The 19,582-nt window shown below is 53.8% G+C and overlaps 1 protein-coding gene across 4 annotated transcripts in view; it reads right to left on the bottom strand.

The window, feature by feature from the left end:
* The window catches only part of Atg2a (autophagy related 2A), a 20,505-nt gene extending 4,858 nt beyond the window's left edge, over window positions 1-15,647 (bottom strand). Inside the window, exons 1-31 of one of the 4 annotated variants that reach the window (XM_029566329.1) lie at window positions 15,371-15,647; window positions 12,705-12,867; window positions 12,447-12,599; window positions 12,202-12,304; window positions 11,754-11,889; window positions 11,552-11,650; window positions 10,995-11,091; window positions 10,750-10,914; window positions 10,509-10,649; window positions 9,695-9,932; window positions 9,463-9,610; window positions 9,288-9,380; window positions 8,976-9,131; window positions 8,619-8,862; window positions 8,278-8,374; window positions 7,995-8,154; window positions 7,235-7,377; window positions 7,028-7,152; window positions 6,765-6,922; window positions 6,206-6,356; window positions 5,920-6,113; window positions 5,731-5,811; window positions 5,381-5,487; window positions 5,201-5,293; window positions 3,173-3,243; window positions 2,894-2,970; window positions 2,243-2,413; window positions 1,971-2,097; window positions 1,675-1,886; window positions 1,012-1,220; window positions 646-781 (exon numbers count right to left, since the gene is read on the bottom strand). In XM_029566329.1, coding sequence (XP_029422189.1) covers window positions 646-781; window positions 1,012-1,220; window positions 1,675-1,886; window positions 1,971-2,097; window positions 2,243-2,413; window positions 2,894-2,970; window positions 3,173-3,243; window positions 5,201-5,293; window positions 5,381-5,487; window positions 5,731-5,811; window positions 5,920-6,113; window positions 6,206-6,356; window positions 6,765-6,922; window positions 7,028-7,152; window positions 7,235-7,377; window positions 7,995-8,154; window positions 8,278-8,374; window positions 8,619-8,862; window positions 8,976-9,131; window positions 9,288-9,380; window positions 9,463-9,610; window positions 9,695-9,932; window positions 10,509-10,649; window positions 10,750-10,914; window positions 10,995-11,091; window positions 11,552-11,650; window positions 11,754-11,889; window positions 12,202-12,304; window positions 12,447-12,599; window positions 12,705-12,867; window positions 15,371-15,541 — 4,419 coding nt within the window. In that variant the 5' untranslated portion in view covers window positions 15,542-15,647. The remainder of the gene's footprint in view (window positions 1-645; window positions 782-1,011; window positions 1,221-1,674; window positions 1,887-1,970; window positions 2,098-2,242; window positions 2,414-2,893; window positions 2,971-3,172; window positions 3,244-5,200; window positions 5,294-5,380; window positions 5,488-5,730; window positions 5,812-5,919; window positions 6,114-6,205; window positions 6,357-6,764; window positions 6,923-7,027; window positions 7,153-7,234; window positions 7,378-7,994; window positions 8,155-8,277; window positions 8,375-8,618; window positions 8,863-8,975; window positions 9,132-9,287; window positions 9,381-9,462; window positions 9,611-9,694; window positions 9,933-10,508; window positions 10,650-10,749; window positions 10,915-10,994; window positions 11,092-11,551; window positions 11,651-11,753; window positions 11,890-12,201; window positions 12,305-12,446; window positions 12,600-12,704; window positions 12,868-15,370) is intronic. The other 3 variants (XM_029566330.1, XM_008838897.3, XM_008838896.3) reach the window with 3 other exon arrangements.
* Between the last annotated feature and the right edge of the window lie 3,935 nt (window positions 15,648-19,582).

The raw sequence follows: 19,582 nt of genomic DNA, 5'->3' as shown, positions 1-19,582 counted from the left end.
TGTCCTCCCATTCACAGTCGGCCAGTGTATCTGTGAAGCCATTTAGTTATTAGCACTTATACAAGAGTATTTCATAAAAATCAGCTGATAAATAATGCTATTGTTTTCTCAACTGAGTCTGACATTCAAACTAAAGGTTTTTTTAAAAAAATATTCTTATTATTTTTATTTTATGTGTATGTGTGTATTGCCTGCATGTAAGTAAGTGCACCTATGTCCTGCAATGCCCACAGAGGTCAGAAGAGGCTGTCGGATCCCCTGGAACTGGAGTTATGGACAGTTGTTAGCTGCCATGTGGGTGCTGGGATTCAAACCCGAGTCTTCTGCAAGAACAGCCAGTGTTCTTAACCACTGAGCCATCTCCAGTCCCCACGCACACCTTTTTAGGCCAAAACCCTCTGAGTATTGTCTCCCCTGTGATGCATGGCCTAACCTGTTTTTTAACCTGCTCTCCAGTCCCTGCAGAAACTGTCCTTATCACACCCCACTGTCCTGCGCTAGCTGTCAGTCTCCCCTCCAAATCCCTAGGGCTTCAGTACAGTAAGATGAAAGCATTTTTGTGCCCTGCTGCGTTCCTACATAGGCCATCCCTGTGGGTCCCTAGCCTTACCTCCTGCTCATCGTCTGACTCAACCTCATACTCACCTTGCTGAGCTGGATCTCCATGAGGACCTGGTGCTGTCGCCCACTTCCACCCTGGGTGCGCCAGGAATTCTGGGGACGGTTTGGGCCAGAGGAGCGGGAAGGGGAGCCCCTGGGGCCTGCGAAGCTCACTTTTGCTCTAAGAAAAGGCACAGGAGGGACAAGTTAACTCAGGAAAGTCTGCCCTCTACAGCCTCAGCACAGAACTTTCAGCGTGGGGCAAGAGACCCTTATCAGTCTCAAGCCAGAGCAAGGAAGGAAAAACTGAGGCAGGGGGTAGGGGGTTGTGTGGTACATGGGGCTTGAGGTTGCCACAGCCGGGCTGAGCCCAGGTCCCAATCATACCAGCTGCCAAGAATACCCCCTCACCTGTGGCCAGGGTGGGGACCAAAGTCTCGGCCCCCATAGAGGTGCCAGATGAGGGAGACCTCCCGCAGCACCACGCGGCTGCTGGGCACTGGGAAGTGTGCAGGTGCCCGCAGAAGGTCTGTGCTGCCCAGTGGCCGGGAAAAGTGTCCATCCTGTATGATGATGGGGCCTGGATGCAGCTGCGTCACAACAGGCTCCCCGTCTCGGGGCTACCAGGAAGAAACCAAGAAAAAAAAAATGTGTGACACAGAGGCCATGCCCTGCCCAGACCTCAACCCCAGCATCTGTGCTTAAGTTTCCCTCTCTTCCTTCATTTTTGATAAATTGAAAAAAAAAAAAAAAGGCCCTCTTGGGCTGATATGCCAGAGCCTGTGTCTGAGTGGCTAGTCCAGGAGGGGTCTCCTGTCCTGCTGGCCCTGCCACCCTGGGACCTCAGTGAGCCTGGACAGTCCACTGGGCCTTGCAGTTACATACATGGTCCTCTCTTCCTATCTCCTAGAATGTTCTACTCTCTGCATAGGACATTAGTCCTCTTCTTCTGGAACATTCCACCTGTTCCTTTATGCTTGGAGTCAAGACTGCCTCCTTGCTTCTATTACATAGGAGTTCTAGAAGAGCTGAGCAACCCCAGCATCCAGAAACACTCTCCCAAACACCACACACCGGGATGCCTAGGCCAGGAGCATCAAGGATGCAGAACTCATCACTATCCAGGGTGTCTCCATCCCCTTCCTCTTCTTTATTTTCCTTTGCCTCAGAGAAGGACCCCAAGGTGCCAGAGGGGCTCCCAGGAGGGCGTGAAGGGGCCTGGGCCCCACTCCGTTCACCTGGGAACAGGTAGACCGAGACTGGAGAAGCCTGAGGGAAGAGGCCACCTACAGGAGAAAGAGGTCAGTGTAGGGAAATATTGCTGATGGTGCCTGCATGGGTCTGCGGACCCTAGAGTGCCCCCACCCCACCTGAGGACTGGGCCAGCTCCCGCAGGCTGCGCTCTGTGTCCAGGAGGGCATCAGTCAGATCCCGCTGGTTGATGAGGGCTGTCTCCACCGGAGGGCACGAGGGCAGGGAGGCAGGACTGTCGGAAAGCTGGGGCAGGCCGGGGAGGGTGCATGGGTAAGCACCAGGAGAGAGGGTGGCCTCCAGGACTCCCCCAGCCCAGCCCAGGAACTGAGGTTGTGCGGAGGAAGGGGCCTGGCCCAAGCTCTGGGTAGCCTGCGTGGCCAGGCCTCACCTGTACCTTCTGGCCGGCGATCTCCGTGGGACTGGGGGGCCGGGGTGGGGGATGCAGGTCACCAGCGTTGGTTACATACTGGAGCAGGTTGGCCAGTAGGGCGCAGGAGTCAGCACAGCTGTGCACGTGAACCACATTGTTGGAGCAGCGCAGCTCAAACAGTGGCTGGCTCTGTTGGTAGGCAGGCCATGACATCACACAGGAGTCACCCCAGCAAGCAAGGCATATCTTCCCATCTGGCCAACAAGGGCAGTACCTCACTGCCCAAATAGGCAGACAGCCCAGAAATGACTGGGGCCTGGCTCAGGGGAACCCTTGGGGGCAACAGTATACCCATCCACCCACTTCTGCACCCTGAGAAGTCTCCCCGCCCAACTTCAGCCTGGGGATTCAATGACTGTTATCTCACTGTACAGATAAGGAAATGGGGACCCAAAGTGGGTACCTATTTCCCCAGGCTTCTGCCTACTTTCAGGTGCCCTCTGATGGCAGGGCCGAAACCCCTCTCTGATTTACTTAGTGAATGAGTGGGGAGGGACACCCATGGGGCCTGGCCCTTCTGGGAAGAGCACCATGAGCAGCCTAGCTAGGTAAGGGTAGCCACCGGGGCCCTCTGAAGACTCCCTCAAACCTAGTGCTGGTTACACTCACCAGTTTGCCCTCAGTGCTCCCTTTCCAGGTTTTGATCACAAGTTCCAGGAGGTCAACGTCCAGGACACAGATATAATCTGAGGTAGAGGGTAAAGAAAGTTTCCCTTGATCTCCTCCATCAACTGTGAAGAATCCAGTATGTCTACCCAGCTCTGTGTGTGTGTGTGTGTTTGTGTAGCTGAGAACAGGACAGAGGCCAGGTGACACCTAGCTGTTCTGAGTGTGACAGGGACTTGTTCCCTCAGAATGGAGTGGGGGAGCAATTCAGGCCCTGCCCACCTCGCCGCAGATCCAGGGTCTCCATCTCACACTTGTCGGACAGGTACAAGGCAGAGTCGTCAAGGATGAACCTGGTGGGGAACAGGGCTGAGAAGGGCCCAGGAGCCACTGCAGGTGGCAGTTCAGCAGCAGCTGGGCAATGGGGTAGGTGGGGTCCTGGAGACGATGGGCAGAGGGGTCTGAGCCTCTAAGGTACTACAGAGATGGGACTTTGCCAAGCCTCAGTGCTGCCAGCAGGATGGACAGAGTGGGCCTGGACTCCCCCGTGGAAGGCCAGGCAGGCATTCACTCCTGTGGCACAGCACATAGGTGCTCAAAGGACCAGCTCTACCACGCCACCTGGGTTTCCCAGTACAGCCAGCCACGTGTCCCCCCATCCATCACCCATCCATCAATTTCCCCTCCACCAGCACTAGGAATTGAGCATAAGACCTTGCCCATGTTAGGTACATGTATCCTGTACCACCAGTATCACCTTTTAAATTATTTATTCATTTTCAAATAAAATATTTCTTTTATTTTTAATTTTATGTATATGAGTGTATTAACTGCATATATGTTAAGTGCTCTCTTGTCATGTAGTGCCTGCTGAGATCAGAAGTGGGTGTCAGATCCCTTTGGAACTGAAGGTGCAGACTGACGATTGTCAGCTACCCTGTGGTGCTGGGAACCGAACCCAGGTCCTCTGCAAGAGCAACCAGTGCTCTTAACTGCTGCCTCTCCAGACCCCCACTTCTTAAATTTTTAATTATTTTCTTTTTAAAAAATATTTTTATTTTATGTGCATGTGTGTATTGCCTGCATGTAGGTAAGTGCACCCATGTTGTGCAATTCTCATGGAGGTCAGAAGAGGCTGTCAGATCCCCTGGAACTGGAGTTATGGACAGTTGTTAGCTGCCATGTGGGTGCTGGGATTTGAACCTGGGTCTTCTGCAAGAACAGTCAGGGTTCTTAACCACTGAGCCATCTCTCCAGCCCCCAATTTTTAATTATTTCTTTGTTGATTTTTGTTGTTAAGTTTTTAATTATTTTAAAAAATGTTGAGATTAGGTCTGTGCCTTCAATGCCTGTAGCTGATGACAATGACTGTGAGGTCTTGGTCCTTCTACTTTTACCTTCAAGTGCTGGAATCACACGTTTGTGTCACCATGCCCACTCAGAGTATTTTTAAAATATGTAGGGAGCTGGGCATGGTGGCGCATGCCTTTAATCCCAATCTCGGGAGGCAGAGGCAGGTGGATCTCTGTGAGTTCAAGACCAGCCTGGTCTACATAGTGAGTTCCAGGACAGCTGGGGCTACAGGGAGACCCTGTCTCAAAAAGACTCCCCCCAGAAAAATAAAATAAAAAAAGTAGGGCTAGTGATGTAGCTTAGTTGGTAGAGTGCTTGCCTCATATGCATGAGGCTCTGGGTTAGATGCCTAGCACCACCAAGAAAATAATATAAGTTAAGTTTTTTAATCATTTTTCTCAGTAAATACTGTACCACAGCTCTTTCCTTCTTTCTGATGCCTGCACAGAGCTGCACCCCAGCCTGGACTGTGTTCAGCCAGATGAAAGAGGCATTGCATTCCATCCTTTTTATGTTTTTATATGCATGGTGGAACCCCAGGAGTGAGATTATCAAATCTGAGAGCACTAAAAACTGATTTGGGCTGGGCGTGGTGGCGCATGCCTTTAATCCCAGCACTCAGGAGACAGAGGCAGGCATATCTCTGTGAGTTCAAGGCCAGCCTGGTCTACATAGTGAGTTCCAGGACAGCTGGGGCTACAGGGAGACCCTGTCTCAAAAAGACAAAAAAAAACCAAAACCAAAACCAAAAAAAAACCTGATTTGGGGCAGGGGACAGCTCCACTCCAGGCATGTGGAAAAAGCTCATGTTCCTGAGGCCATATGTGAGAAAAAGGGGCGTACCATCACTGCCCCCTCCCCCGCCAGCTCTGGGAAGGCCCTTGAAAGACACAGCAGGCAGGCAGCTGTAGCCTGGCTGGGGGTGGGATGGACAAGGCCTAGGGGCAGCCGGCATACCTGAGCAGGAAGGTGGACGTGTCCATGACGATGTTGCTGGAGAGGGTGAAGGTCTCTGCAGTGATGAGGACACGTACAGGGAGGTAGAGGGGCCTGAGGGACAGACTTGGGCTCCAGCACGCTACTTACCCGATGCCCACCCCTGACCCTGCCTCCCCTCCAGTCGTCTAGCCTAAGTACCTGTAATCCACAGCACAGGAGAACAGGTGTGTGTGTAGAATGGTGATGACTGTTGGGGGCAGGTAGCCCAGCACAGGGTCATCCAGGACATCTAAGAAGTCCAACAGCTTTGGAGACCAGGATAGGGGGTGGGGGGACAATAGTGAGGATGAAGTGGCCACCTCCTCAAACACCTTCCTGTCCAGCCCTGGCCCAACATCCCTCCTGCTGCCCATCAGCTGTCCATCACGCCCCTTGCCAGGTGCTCTGGCCAACATCAGCTCCAGTCCAGCCTCATGTCTTCACACTGGCCCCCTCAGTCTGTGTCTCACTTGTCTGCCTGAATCAGAAATCCAGCCACCTGAGCTTACCTGGGAATGCCAGCTCTGTTCTGGTAGGGCCATGTAGTGGCGGAGAGTGGCTCTGTGCAGCCGTATCGTCACCAAGAACTCCTGAAGGAGGGAGTGTGGTCAGTCCGAGGGCAGGGAGCAAATACCCTGGCGTGCACCGGTTAGGCAGTTGTCTAGCCGAGAATGTGGATGGCCAGGAGGAAGACTTACCTTGACATTCTTGTGAGGGTCCAGATGGATGCGGACAGCTGCAGACAACATGGGGGGGCCTTGGCCCTTACGGCCCATTGTTCCCCGCTCAGTCATCCCTTCCTCTGATGGGTAGATGGTTGGAGCCAGCTGGGCCGGGGGAGTAAAGCTGGGCACTTCCAGGTGAGTAGGCAGTGGGTGGTCATCTACGGCCGCTGAGGAGGGATCTCATGAGTCCTGTTGACCACCTGCCTACTCCATTCATGGCCATGGCCTTCCTGAAAGCTCCCCAATCCAGCCCTCATACCTCGGTGGTAGAGTGTTGCCTTTTCAGCTTCCAGGCAGAAGTAGGCAAGTCCTGGCTGGCCACAGTACTGGGACACACTGAAGATAGTGCCCTGTTCCACGTCCAGCACCAACTCCCCATGTGCGACATCCAGGCGCCTCCCAGTCTCATCCTGCAGGTGGGCACATGCCAGGCTTCAGGGCTGCACCTAGCAGCCCAGACACCTGGGGACAGGTGTCTCTTGGGACCCTAGCCTGAGTCAGCTCTGGTTCTTAGCTGACTCCTAGCAGGAAATGCCTCTTGCTAAAGGGGAAAGTTGATCTTTTGGCCTTGGGACCCAATGATGAGTGTTCTGCCACTCGACATGGTGCTTCCCATGGAAAAAGGGCTGGGAAGTGGCTGATGGGTGTAATAGAGTAGGTGGGTTGCACGGGTAGGGGCTGGAGTGCGGGGATGGGTGCTGCTGCCTGGGGCATTCTGCCTCCTCCATTCCCAACTCAGAGCTAGCAGGCTTGTTTGGCTCTAGCAGTAAGTAAGAGGGCTCTGGACAGGGGGGTTCACCTGCTCCTGACTGTCTCACCTTAGCCTCACAGAATCCTGTGATCCGACCCTTCAGCACTGTCACCAGCGTAGAGAAGGTGCTTTGAGACTGACGGCTCGAAGGTTCAGGGGCAGGAGTCTTGGGGACACCCGATGCCATTGAGAAGAATTGGGTGTCCTCTTCATCAGAGTCTGAGTCTAAGGTGGAACAAGTTGGCTGGGTGGGAAGGGGTCATGGAGGGCTGGCTCAACCCTGGCCACTCCTGGAATTCTCCCTCCCAGCCAGCCAGCACTTCCTCGTACCTAGCTTGAAGGCTGACTTGCACATCTTGAACCCTGACAAGCCTGGGAGGCAAGGGGGCCGAGCAGTGTGGGTGGGCATGGGAAGCAGGCCTGCAGGCTCCCACATGAGCAGATCATTGTTGATCCTGACATGATACAGCAGATAGTGGAGGTGAGGGAGGAGAAGGCCCCATGCCTTGCCCAGTCCTGCCAGCCCTGCATCTCTACCTGTTGTAGATGCTTTCATAGACTTCCTTGCTAGGCAGGAAGATGTGGGCGCTGGGCAGGGTCACATCCAGCGTACAGTGGGACAGTGCCAGCGTCCGGCTCTGGAATGTCCTCATCTCCTCAGGGTCTCCAGGGATCACCATCTGAACAGGTGACGAGGGGGAAAGAAGTGCAACGTCAGCATGCTTGGGCTATCTTGGTTCCAGAATGAAAGGCTCTGGGCTGTTTGTCCACCGGTCCATCCATCCACCCATTCATCAGAAACCCTTCTCTGCTCATTGCTCATCCAGAACACAGTGCTCAGGTATGCTACCCTGGCTCCCCAGGAGGAAACTCACGGTCACCTCCCCGAGGCAATGGAGCCAGTAGGGGTAGCAGAGCCTGCCTAAGAACCCTGGCGATCTGACTCCTCCACAGCCAGCTAGCTGGGAACTGGGGCTCAGCCAGCTCCAGGCACTTAACTGCCTGACATTCAGGACTCATCAGCTTCAGAGAAAAGGATCCTGAGGTCCAAGAGTACCACTGCTGTTAGACAGCCGAAGTGGCCAGGGTCCTCATCTTGGTGACTGGGAGGCCTCTGCTCAGCAATGTGCTTCCCTCCCCGACCCTGGGCAGGCACGGATGCTTCAGATTCCCTTGTTAGTCAGGAAACAAGATCCTCCAGTAGTGTTGGGTCATATCATGTGCACCCAGGTGGTCACCTCGCTAGGCCCAGGCCCAGAGGTGGCAGCCATGGTAGAGAGCAGGTGTCAGGCCTCACCTCCTCGGTCTCATACATGGTCCTCTTGGAGGAGAAGGGTGAGGGCTCAGGCTGTCGCAGCTCACATGGACTCTCAGTGGACAGTTCTAGATCTTCGAACTTGTCAGCGGCAGCCTCCCATTGTGTGCTACTGAACTGGGGGTTCAGGGTCACCACTACCCTGCCAAAACACAGGTCTATTGGTGCCTGCAGGGCTCCTGGCACCTGAGCCCAGGCTGGCCTCCTGCCACCATCAGCAGCAGAGCCCTGCGTCTCTAGCTGTACCCCCCAACACCCCACTTACTGCGGAAGGAAGCACTTGCCCCCAGTGTTCCTGGGGTCTGGAGCTTTGGAGACTCGTAGGCAGGGGACAGGTGGCTTCTCTCCATCTTCATAGGTTCCTGGAGAGGACAGAGGGAACAGGGTCTCACTACTGCCTCTTCTCTTTTTTTCCCTGTTTCAGGGTTAAGTTGGTGCCCCTGGTCTAGTGTCCCAGAGATAGACAGTCCATTCATATTCTCTATAAGAGGATAAAGGCTTGTACTGTGCTCTGTTCCAACTGTGACCCAAACTCTTCTGTAATCTCAAGCCCACTTCTCCCAGAGGACCAGGCCTCTTCCCCCACCTATCCCCGGATGCTCTTACCATGAAGGTCACAGCAGGTGAGTTCCAGGCGCGTGGGAGCTGGGGGTCCAGGCCCACTGTTAAGCTCTGAGCGGAACTGGGGCTCAGCCAGCTCCAGCCGCAGCTGCTCAGCCCGCACAGCCCGGCCAGCCCAAGGGTCCCGCTCAGGACGCAGATCTGGGATGGGGAAGCGCAGCCTCAGCGTGGCCTGGGGTGCTGAGAGCCGAAACACTGAATGCTGCTCGGTGGCCTGCGGGGGCTCTGTCTGTGGAAGGGTCAGGGGTCAAAGCTGCCACCAGGGACCCTGACAGTTGCCCAAGAGCCAAGAGTTCCGTGTCCTGCTTCCCACCCAAGCCCAGACCCAGCAGAACAGCTCACTAGCAGGCCAGGAGGTGGCTCAGGGGGTGTGGTTGCCTGGTGGAACAGGGCAGCAAGGCGGTCCAGGGACCCCAGCTCCACATCAGCATGGAAGGTGGCCAGGTCCAGGGACAGTTCTGAGTGGCAATGGCAGGCAACAGAGCGCCGGGACCGGCTCTAGTCAGGGGTAAGGGGAACAGGTTAGCAAGGGCTGTGAGGTGGTGGGGACAGGCAGGAGGCGCTTCCTCAGGCAAAAACAAAATCCTGAGGTTTCCCAATAGTAGGAAGGGCCATAGGAAGGGATGGAGGGGGACTGGAGTACGGGGTGGTTACCTTGGGGACCCGGCGCAGGGTCTGTGTGTGGCGCAGGTGGGCACAGGGCCGAGCTGAGGCTTGGGAGCCTGAGTGACTCGGGAAATTCAGGATCTGTGAGAGGACATGGAAGATGACCAGGGTCAGGCTGGCCCGTGATACCACCCAGTCTCCCAGGCCTTGCCTCTGCCCCTACCTCTGTGTACTCAGGCTCTGAGGTGGCTCTGGGCCACAGGCACTCCAGCACCTCCAGCTGCCCGAAATGCACTTCCGTGCTGCTTGTCCTCCGACTGCGACCTCTTGTCCGCAGTTCCCAAGACAGCTGCACGGCTGTGCCCGTTAGCCTGCAGGCAAAAACACAGTTTTAGCAATGGGCTTGAGGGGCTCCAGATGTTCCCTCTGGGTCCGTCTTGGGCTGTGGTGTGTACCGGACGTGGCTACAAGGGCAGGCACTCTGGAAGCGTGGCCGAAGGTGGTGGAAGTCTCGGGAGCCGAAAGGCCCGTCTTTGGCAGCATCAAACTCAGCAAAAAAGTGGGTGGTGAGGTCAGGTGGTCCGGAAGATGGGGCAGCAGTCTGAAGCAAGGTCAGGGTCACACCTCCCAAGGTGATCTTCAGCAGGGAGTCAGGGCGCATGGTATCCAGAAAGGGAGTGGGAGCCATCTTGCCTGAGGGAACAGAGGTGTTACCAGGGGCTCCTAGGAGCTCAAGGGTACCCTAAGTGGACTGACGGTTTGCCACTGAGCTGGGGTTGGAGAAACCCTGGCTAAGCTAGACTGTGGGGGAGCATATCTCATCACACAGCTCTGGAAGGCGGCTTAATTTGTCAGGGGTGACACCAAATTTCTCCTGTATGCCAGGCCCTCTGACGAGGCTCAACCTAACTCTCTAAAGGTGCTAGAATGATCAACTGGTGTGATCAAGCACCCACACTTGCCTGACCCACACTTTCAACTACTAACCACAACATACAGTCTGATTTTACCATGCCCTTTCTGTATAAGGGGAAACTGAGTCCCAGAGAGTTCAAGTACCATGACCACACACTCAGAAATGAAGGCTGTGTATCCTTCACCATCAGCTTCCATTGAGTTAGGACCCCAGGAAAGCAAGCCATGGGTGTTGGGTCTGTGGTGGGTCTACTGATCGCTGAGGCCTCCTGCATATATCTGACGTCCCACTGTGCTGAGGTCCCTTTCACCCCATCTTGCTCCTGGAACAGTGCTTGGAACATGCCAACTTACCACCTGGGTGTGCTGGGGCAGAGGGCCTATGGGAGGGCGTGTTGCTGTGTACAGAGGCGCTCAGGTCTACCCCAGACAGGGAGAGCTCAGAGACAGCTGAGGTTACGCTGCTTGTGAGACCAGCCATAGGGAAGAAGAGGTCTGGGGGTGAGGGAGAGGCAGTCAGGGACAGAGGGGCTGGGTCCCAGGCTCTTGCACTCATACAAGCTGCCTTTCCAATGTGCAAGGGCTTGGCACCCACCAGTGCTGTCCAAACTGAGGAGGGGGTTGGTGGGGGGTTGCGGGCTGAGGGGCTCAGCCACAGCTCCCGCCTGCAGCTGCTGGTTCAAGTCCTGCTCGATCAACCACAGGTCTTCAGCACCTAGTGGGCGGCTCTTGTTCAGCTTGTCAGTCAGGCCTTCTGAGTCTGTAGAGAGGACATTTCAGGCCAAGCTGGATGGTGATCCCTAGCCCACGCCAACCCCCACCCATACCCAGAAGCCTCACCTGCAAAGCTGACGGCGCTGAGGAGTTCTTGAAGCTGCTGGAGCTGTCTCGGGGTGAGGAGCAGGTGCAAGGCGCCCAGCTGTCCTGCCACCTCCAACTGAGGGCCAAGGGAACAGTCATGGAGCCCATACCTGCCTCCCAGTCCCTGAGGCAAACCCACCTGCCCACACCCTGGGGATACAGGATGCCAACTGTCACGCTAAACTAGTACTAATGAGCTGTAGGAAACTGGCAACAGCTCTTTGGGAGTCCCCATTTCTCTGGTTGCCAAGAAGGTAGTAGGCCCTTCCCCACTTTTCTTGTCTTTTGGGGACAGGGTCTCCCTGTAGCCCCAGCTGGCCTGGACTCACTATGTAGACCAGGATGGCCTCAGTCCCACAGAGATCTGCCTGCCTCTGCCTCCTAAGTGCTGGAATTAAAGGAGTGTGCTACCATCCCCGGCCTCCCCACTTTTTGAGACAGGCTGTTATTACTCAGTAGCCTAGGCTAGCCTTATTTTTCCAGGTTCCCAAATGAACCACCACAGAGCCCCTCCTCCTTCCAGCCTAGGGACCTACCTTGGGGCCTGGAAAGGCCTCATTTTGTTTTAGCTTCACCATCAACTCCATGTATCCTGAGCAGCTGCCAATCTGCAAGGGGGGCTTTGGGGGGTCCACCTGGGAGGTTGGGAGTTGTGAAGACAGAGTCAGAGATGGTCTGAGAGATGAGAGGAGGCCTAGGCACTCAATGTGGTGGACGGGGGATAATCAGTCAGCCTACCTGAGGGGGTAGCTCCTCGAAGTGCAGGCGGACCCCTGTTAGCTGCAGGAGCTTGTGCAGGAAGGCAGGCGGCTGGTGCACATCCACAGGTGGTGCCTGGCTTGGGTCTCGCACTGCTTCGTCACAGTATTCCAGTCTAGAGAATGAAGGATCAGCTCTTGGACAGATGCCCCCAGGCCAGGAACCCCGACTGAGCAGCCTGGCTTGGAGACTTAACCAGTCCTTGCTCCTTTGACCCTCAGTGTCTAACTTGGACCTTACCGCAAGTCATTTGTGGCCTGCATTGCCTGGCTCTAGGCACCACTGCAGGCTTCCCACACAGCGCACTTCCCCAATCTCATTACTGCCCAACCAGATCCTGTCCTGTCCTGCCACTTCCCAGGAGCCTGGTTAGGAGTGGGGGACAGGGGCATTTAGCTTCTCTCCTGCCCCTTTAGTCCAGCCCTACCTCTGCACATGGACCTCGACAGCCACACCACGCTCCTCATCACCCGTGGAGTGCTCCACTCTCACGACAGTGTCGAGGAAGGTCACCTTGATCCTCCGAAGCACTAGGGGGAGTGTCTAGGGTCAGATGGAGCAGCAAGAAGGGAGGCAAATTCCCATCTGGGCAGCAAGGTGGCCATGCTGCTGTTTAGGGGCCCTGTCCTGTGGACTGTGGAAGGCCCCGGGAGCTGACAGGGACCTGCTCACCAGTCTCGATGGTCTGAGCAAACATCTCCAGCCCCTCCAGGGGCTGTGGTGGCTCCGAAGGCTCAGGCAGGCCATCCCGCAGACACTCTTGAGCCAGCTGTAGGCTTGTGGTCATGCATGAGGCCCAGGTTTGAGAGTCAGCAGCCCCTGGCCCTGTGAAGATGAAGAGGGACTTGGGGTAGGCAGGCCTAGTTGGCTCCTGGGCACCGAGGGCCCACTCTCAGCACTTATCAACCACTGGCCTTGCCCTATCTGTACCTGGGCCCTGGCAGGGCTGCAGGGTGAGCTGGAGGCCTGATACCCGCACAGTGCAGTGGTCAGTGAGGAGTGCAGCCCAGGGTACAGCCACCTCGATGGAGCTCACAAAACCTTCCACCAGCTCCAGCGGCGACTCCATCGACCTCAGAACTTCGTTTACAGACTGGGAACAGGCAAGAGAAATGTCAGTCAGTTCACTGAAATGCCAAATACGGCTGGCCTGCCACCGCCATTCTGCTCAGCTGGGCCATCCCCCTTTATACTATGTATGAGGCCTTCCTCTGCCCATTCTGTTTCCTACTCCTGACCCTGGCCTGCCCCCTCCATTCTACCCTCAAAACGTACTCAACTCTTCAGGCCAGCTTAAAGGTCTCCTCTGTTCAGTTAGAAAAAACATTTAGTGTTGGGTACAATGGCATACATTTATTATCCCAGCACTCAGGAGGCAGAGTTAAGACAATTTTCAAAGTTCTATACCAGCCTGCTCTACATAGTGAGTTCCAAGACAGCGAAAGACCAAAAAAAAAAAAAAAATTTACTGTGGGGCTGAGGACATATGTAGCTTAGTTGACAGAGTTCCTACCTAACATCCATGAAGCCCTGGGCTCCCTCTCCAGCAGAGAGTAAAAATGGGTATGTTGGGATTCACCTGTAATACCATACTTAGGGAAGTAGAGGCAGGAGGATCAGGAACTCAAGGTCATCATCATCTACATATTGAACTAGAAAGCCAGCCTGGGCCACGTAAGAAAAAAAAAAAAATTTACTGAGCAACTTCCATGTGCTGCCTGGAGGCTGCATGGGTAGGCAAATAAACATCTTTACCCTGCAGCCTGGCTAGGTTGTAGCCAGGGACTCAGCATGCCAGGCTGAAAGCTGGGAGTGAACAGGCACCCAGGGAGGGATGAGCAGAGCCTGCACCTAACTCAGCAGGGCACACCAAGGATGGGTTAGCTGAAGACTGAAGAGGAGTCAGCCAGGAGGAATAGGCAGGCGGGTGGCTTGTTCCAGGCATGGGAACAGTGAAGGTTTAGGCAAGCAAAGAGTTCAAGGGTGTAATGTCCAGGTGAGGGGTTGAGCTGAGGCCAGATGGGCCCTCTGTGTCCCCGACTAGTGGTGGAGCTGCTTCCTCTCCTTAAGGCACAGGGCTCAGACCTTGATGGAAGTCTGTGCTGCGGCTGCAGCTCCAACGGCCTGGGGGCTCTTGAGTGTTCTGTCACCACAGATGCTTTGGGTGGTACCACCAGAGAGGGCCTTAGTAAATGCCTGCTGGGCCCGTGAATAAACAATCGGGCAGAGAAGACCACAGGGCTTGAGTACAAATTCCTCACCCATGGATGGAGAAACTGAGGCCTAACCAGAAGGTCACTCCAGGCATGATAAGGACTAAGACTGACGTCCAGGCCTTTCTCCCCACCTTAACTGAGGTGCATGTAGCCTCTTTGGGAGCCTTCAAGATGGGGGCTGTAGGGTGGGTTAGTGAGCTGTCTGTGCTGTCACAGATGAGAATGCAGTTAGTCCCATAGATTCCCCACGTTGGGGCAGGAGGGAAGGCTGGGGATGTTTTCTAGGACTAGAAGTGCAAAGGGGCAGCTCAGATGTACAGATGGACCTCTTTCAGGACAGCCTAAGAGGCTGAGGTCAGAAGTCAGAGAAGGTCTCCTTTCCCAGGCCACTAGGTAATACCACCAACTCAACAACCCACATTTGTTCTCAAAGCATGGTCCACCCTAGCTCTGTCCAATTGGAGCTGCAGACCCCAGAGCCAGGAAGAGAAGAGAAAGCCAGCTTCATACCGACGCTGGAGCTGCAAGGATGACCCAGTATCAGCCCTAAACTGGTGCCTCTAATTGGTGGCTCCTTGGCTACTCCCCAGTCATCTGAAGTGTGAGTCAGGGGCCCCACACCTGCCATCCCCAGACTCACAACCCTGACCCATACCCTAAGACACCTGGCCTCCCAAGCATCTCTCAGAGTCTCACCCCCAACTCCCAATGCCAGATTTCCACAACTTTCCAGGAGGGCTACCCTCCAGGTACCGATGCCAGATCCCAAGCCCCTCCCTAAACACAAGCTTAGACCATCCCACTTTCCCAAAAGCAGGAAGTAGGCAACACGAGGTGTTGATCAACACAGAAGGCTCTGACTTGGTTGTTGACATCCATATCCGGAGGTGATCCCCACCCACCGAGCCCAGGATCATTGGGGTCAGGAGGTCAGGACACCTTGTCTACATGTGCCCCTGGTAAGGTTGTGAAGCTCCCAACAGCCTTTCCTGACTAGGGGCCCCAGCTCCAACTCTGTCACTGCCCAGGTCTGGCTCCCCACCACCCCAGGACTCCTGTTCCTCAGCTTCCTCCTGCCCTCTCCTAAACTCCCTGAATTCGTCTTCCTTGATCAGCCCCCCAACTCCATATATTTGGCTGGCATTCTCTAGACAAGCGACACCCCTCTTCCAAGTCTGTCCCCACCCTGGCCCCCGAGAAGCGAATACAGGGACCCCTTTTCGAGCTTCTGGCCCTAGTTAAGAAGAGAAGCGACCATCGGGGGTGCCAGGGCGCCAGGAGATGGTCAGACCCAGTGGCCCCTCCAAACAGTGTCTGCCTCTCCAGCCCGGCCGTGGTTCCGCCCTACGCACCATCCCGAGGCTCGGCCATGTCTCTCACCCAGGTCTCCAAGTGGATATCCCGTAGGGCAACGCTGCCCTTGTACAGATCGAGGCTGAGCTGGTCTAGGCTGAGGTGTTCCTGAAAAAAGTGACCCAAGTAGTGGTGTAGCAAGTAGCGGCAGACGCGTTCCTTCACACAGTTCGACCATGGCCACAGCCATCGTGACATCTCGGAGACCGCCGGGCCGGAGCTGCCTCCCGGCGATCTCCGTCGGGCTGCGCTGTTCACTAGAGCCCCGGGCTCACCCGGCCGTTTCCCTCAGCGCCAGGCCGCGCCCCCGGACTCTAGCCACACCCCCACACTCGCTGTCATTGGTCGCTGCAAAGGGCGAGGCCTGCTGATTGGCTATAGGGGGCGGAGCCTTGGTGGAGTGAAAAAGGGACCTGGCTCCTCGCGTGATAAAGTGCGCGCAATCGCTGTTTACGCCTGCGCAGAAGGACTGTGTGGGAGGACCTTTAACCTCTTTGCTACAGGCTGGGGGAAGGCTGATAGGGCCATTGCCAGCCCTGCGGAAGAATGCGCATGTACGGACTCGTCCGCCCCCCCCACCCCGGAAATTGGGAAAAATTTAAAGGGACAGTAACCCACAAAACTTTGTAGCCGTTTCTCAAGAGAAGTCAAGTCCCTGCAGTTCAGCAGTCTGCAAGTCTGCATCTCAGAAACAAGTGAATACACCTTTTTTTCTTTTTTAAAGACAGGGTCTCACTATGTAGCCCTGGCTGGCCTGGAACTAGCTAAGTAGACCAGGCTGGCCTTGATCTCACAGAGAGTGCTGGGATTAAAGGAGTGTACCACCACACCAGGCCTCAGGCTAACATTTTCTACAACGTTTTTACCTTTTATCTCATTCCACTTTATTACCTCTGTAAGGAGAGATTATTGTCCTCACTTTAAGGGTTAGAAAACAGGGTTATAAAGCTTGCCTGAGGAAGGCTCAGCAGGACATTAATGGACCCTCCTCTGTTCTTCAGTGGCCCTTTTCTGGAATAGTATCTTTTCATAACTCTAATCCTAAAATCAATAAAGAGTGATTCACCCTCCCTCAAACTGGGATCCATTGTTTTGTACAGCCTGTAAGATAAGAATGGCTTTGAAGGGTTTTTTTTTTTTTTTTTTTCCCATTGCTTTTCGAGACGGGGTCCCTCTGTGACACATAGAACACACTATGTAGACCAGGTTGGCCTCAAACTTGTGGCAATCCTGCCTCAACCTTCCGTGGGCTTATATGTTTTTAAATGATTGGGGGTAATCAAAGGGAGAACATTTCACACAAAATCACACAAAATTCTTGTCAGTGTCCATGCAGTTTTAGTTGGTCACGGCCATCGGCCATGTTCACTTGTTAAATACAGCCTATGGTTGCTTTCTTGCTAGAGTGGTAGAGCTGAGGAACTGAGGCAGAGGCCTGCAAAAACTAAAACATTTATTTTCTGACTCCAGAAAAAGGTTGTCCACCTCTGTTCTATAGGGCTGGCCACCAAGCCTTTTCCATCATGGGAGGCACAGGCTATCTATGAGAATTATGATTCTATTTTAGCTTTGCTAGGTAGCTGGACTCTATTTCAGTCTAATGTCAAAAGCCAGCTTGAACAAGTTGCATGTGGTAAACCCTTGTCTCAAAAGGGAAATTGGGACTAGGGCTGCAGATGCAGCTCAGTTAGTAGAGTGCTTGCCTGGCAGGCATGAAGCCCTCCCTGGGTTCAATTCCAGCACAGCATAAATTGAGTGTGATAGTGCATGCCCATGATCCCAGCTCTTGGGAGAAGGATGCAAGAGGATCAGAAGTTCAAGGCCTCCTCCCCTACACATCCAGTTCTAGGCTAGTCTGGGCCATGGGGAAACCCTGTCTCAACAACAAACCAACCAACCAACCAGCTTAAAGCTTGGGTAACAAACCATCCAGGTCCAGGGATGGGGACCTGTCTTTCTCCCATCTCTTGCAAACCTCAGGCAAGGTGTCTTAGCTTGGGCTAGTCTTCAAATGCAGCTAAAGTGATCCTTGAACTCCCAATCCAGCAGTCAGGTATCCTGTAGTCACCTACCTTGTGTGTTGGGAGGGCAGGCATGCACCACCATGCTGGGCATGAGGTTCTGTTTTATTTATTTATCATTTGTTGGGGTTTTGGGGCAGTGCTGGAGATTGAACCCAGGGCCTTGTACATAGTAAGCAAACACTCTTCCACTGAGCTGCATATCCCCCTTCCCCCCCAGCCTCTTTTTCAAATTCACAACTTCCATCTTTACATAAGAATAGTAGGCAGGGCAGTTGTTAGGTAGTAGAGACTGAGGAACTGCCTCCAAGAGAATTCAGGAAATTTCTGGAAGGTCCTTTCAGAGAGACAGATCGATATGATGGCCATTCAGAAAATGTGAAATTAATCCAGAGCTCTGGTTGTCCTTGATAGGCCTCAGCGGTCCCATGTTTATTAAATGTATATTAAATTAATAATAGTAATAGCTGGGCAAAATTAGGGCTGGAGACTTAGCTCAGTTGATAGAGTGCTTGCTTAGAATGCATGAAGCTCTGAGCTTGAGCCCCAGTACTTTATAATCTGGGCTTGGGGGTAGTAATTTGTAATCTCCCGGCACTGGGGAGGTAGAGGCAGGAGAATTAGGAATTCAATCAAGGTTATTCTGTGTTACATAGCAAGGTTGAGGCCAGTCTGAGCTACTTGAGACTTTCTCTCAAAAAAAAAATCAGCTAATATTAATACAGCAGGTATAGTAGACCATACATGTAATCCCAGCAATTGGGAGATAGAAACAGGATTGCTGCAGCTTGAGACCAGCCTGGGTTAGTTGCAAATTTAAGACCAGCCTGGGTTACAGAGTGAAACCCTGTTTTAAAAATTCAAACATACTCACTGGGCATGGTGGCACTCCCCAGCACTTGGGAGGCAGAGGCAGCCAGAGATTTGTGCGTTTGAGGCCAGCCTGGTCTACATAGTGAGTTCCAGGCCAGCTGGGGTTACAGGGAGACCCTGTCTCAAAAAGACAAAAAAAAAAAATTCAAATGTGGCTGGGCACGATGGCACACACCTTTGATCCCAGCACTCTGGAGGCTGACTCAGGCAGATCTCTGAGATCCAGGCTAGCCTGGTCTACAAAGCAAGGTCTAGGCCAACAGGGGCCGTGTGTGTGTGTGTGTGTGTGTGTGTGTGTGTGTGTGTGTGTGAAGCATGACTGGAGCTCACTGAGCTCACGTGATGTCCTCAGCCCTGGCTTATCACTTTCTATGCCTCACTCCTCCTCATGAGCCCATCAGGAGGCTCTATTAACATTTCCACTTTGTGGGAGGAAACTGAAACTATGTGGTCATGTGCCTGGGCAGCAAGCGAGCGAGTGGACAAGCCCCATTCCCTTCCAAAGGCAGCAGGAGGTTAAGAGTGTTTCTCCCAAGATTGGCAAAGGGTCGGGTATAGGGTAGATGTTCCCATGTTGTGGGAATAGGGCGCACCGTGTGCAAAGCACGAGAATATGTGGTCACTCCCTGTCTCCCTGCAGTGTATCCCAGAGTGGTCACTGTCGCATCTGTCTCTCACTTTTTAAAATTTTATTATTTATTTTTATTTTTTCAAGTCTGTAAAGTTTATCGCATGGTGTAGGGGGAGGGGGAGGATCATGAGAGGGAAGTGGCAGCAAAGCTAGAAAAACTCCTGTCACTTTAACATCACTTCTGCCCCTGCAGAAGGACAGCCTTCCCTGGCCAGATCTCTCTCTCTCTTTTTTTTGTCTTTTTGAGACAGGGTCTCCCTGTAGCCCCAGCTGTCCTGGAACTCACTATGTAGACCAGGCTGGCCCTGAACTCACAAAGATCTACCTGCCTCTGCTTTCCAAGTGCTGGGATTAAAGGCATGCACCACCATGCCCGGCTTCTCTCTCTCTTTTTTTAAAAAAATATTTTTATTATTTTTATTTTATGTGTATGAGTATTATGCCTGCATGTACGTAAGTGCACCTGTGTCATGCAGTGTCCACGAAGAATAGAAGAGGGTATCAGATCCCCTGGAACTGGACAAACAGTTGGTAGCAGTCATGTGGGTGCTGGGATTCGAACCCAGGTCTTCTGCAAGAACATCCCGTGCTCTTAACTGCTGAGCCATCTCTTCAGCCCCACTCAGCTACTTTTCTTACATAGCTCAGGCCCACCTGCCCAGAGATGACACAGTCCCATAGAGGGCTGGATCCTCATATACCAGTTAGTAGTCA

Source organism: Nannospalax galili, unplaced genomic scaffold (assembly GCF_000622305.1).
Source record: "Nannospalax galili isolate Female #2095 unplaced genomic scaffold, S.galili_v1.0 scaffold1659, whole genome shotgun sequence".
In the NCBI taxonomy this organism is placed as follows: Eukaryota; Metazoa; Chordata; class Mammalia; order Rodentia; family Spalacidae; genus Nannospalax; species Nannospalax galili.
This window is presented reverse-complemented; position numbering and strand designations above follow the sequence as displayed.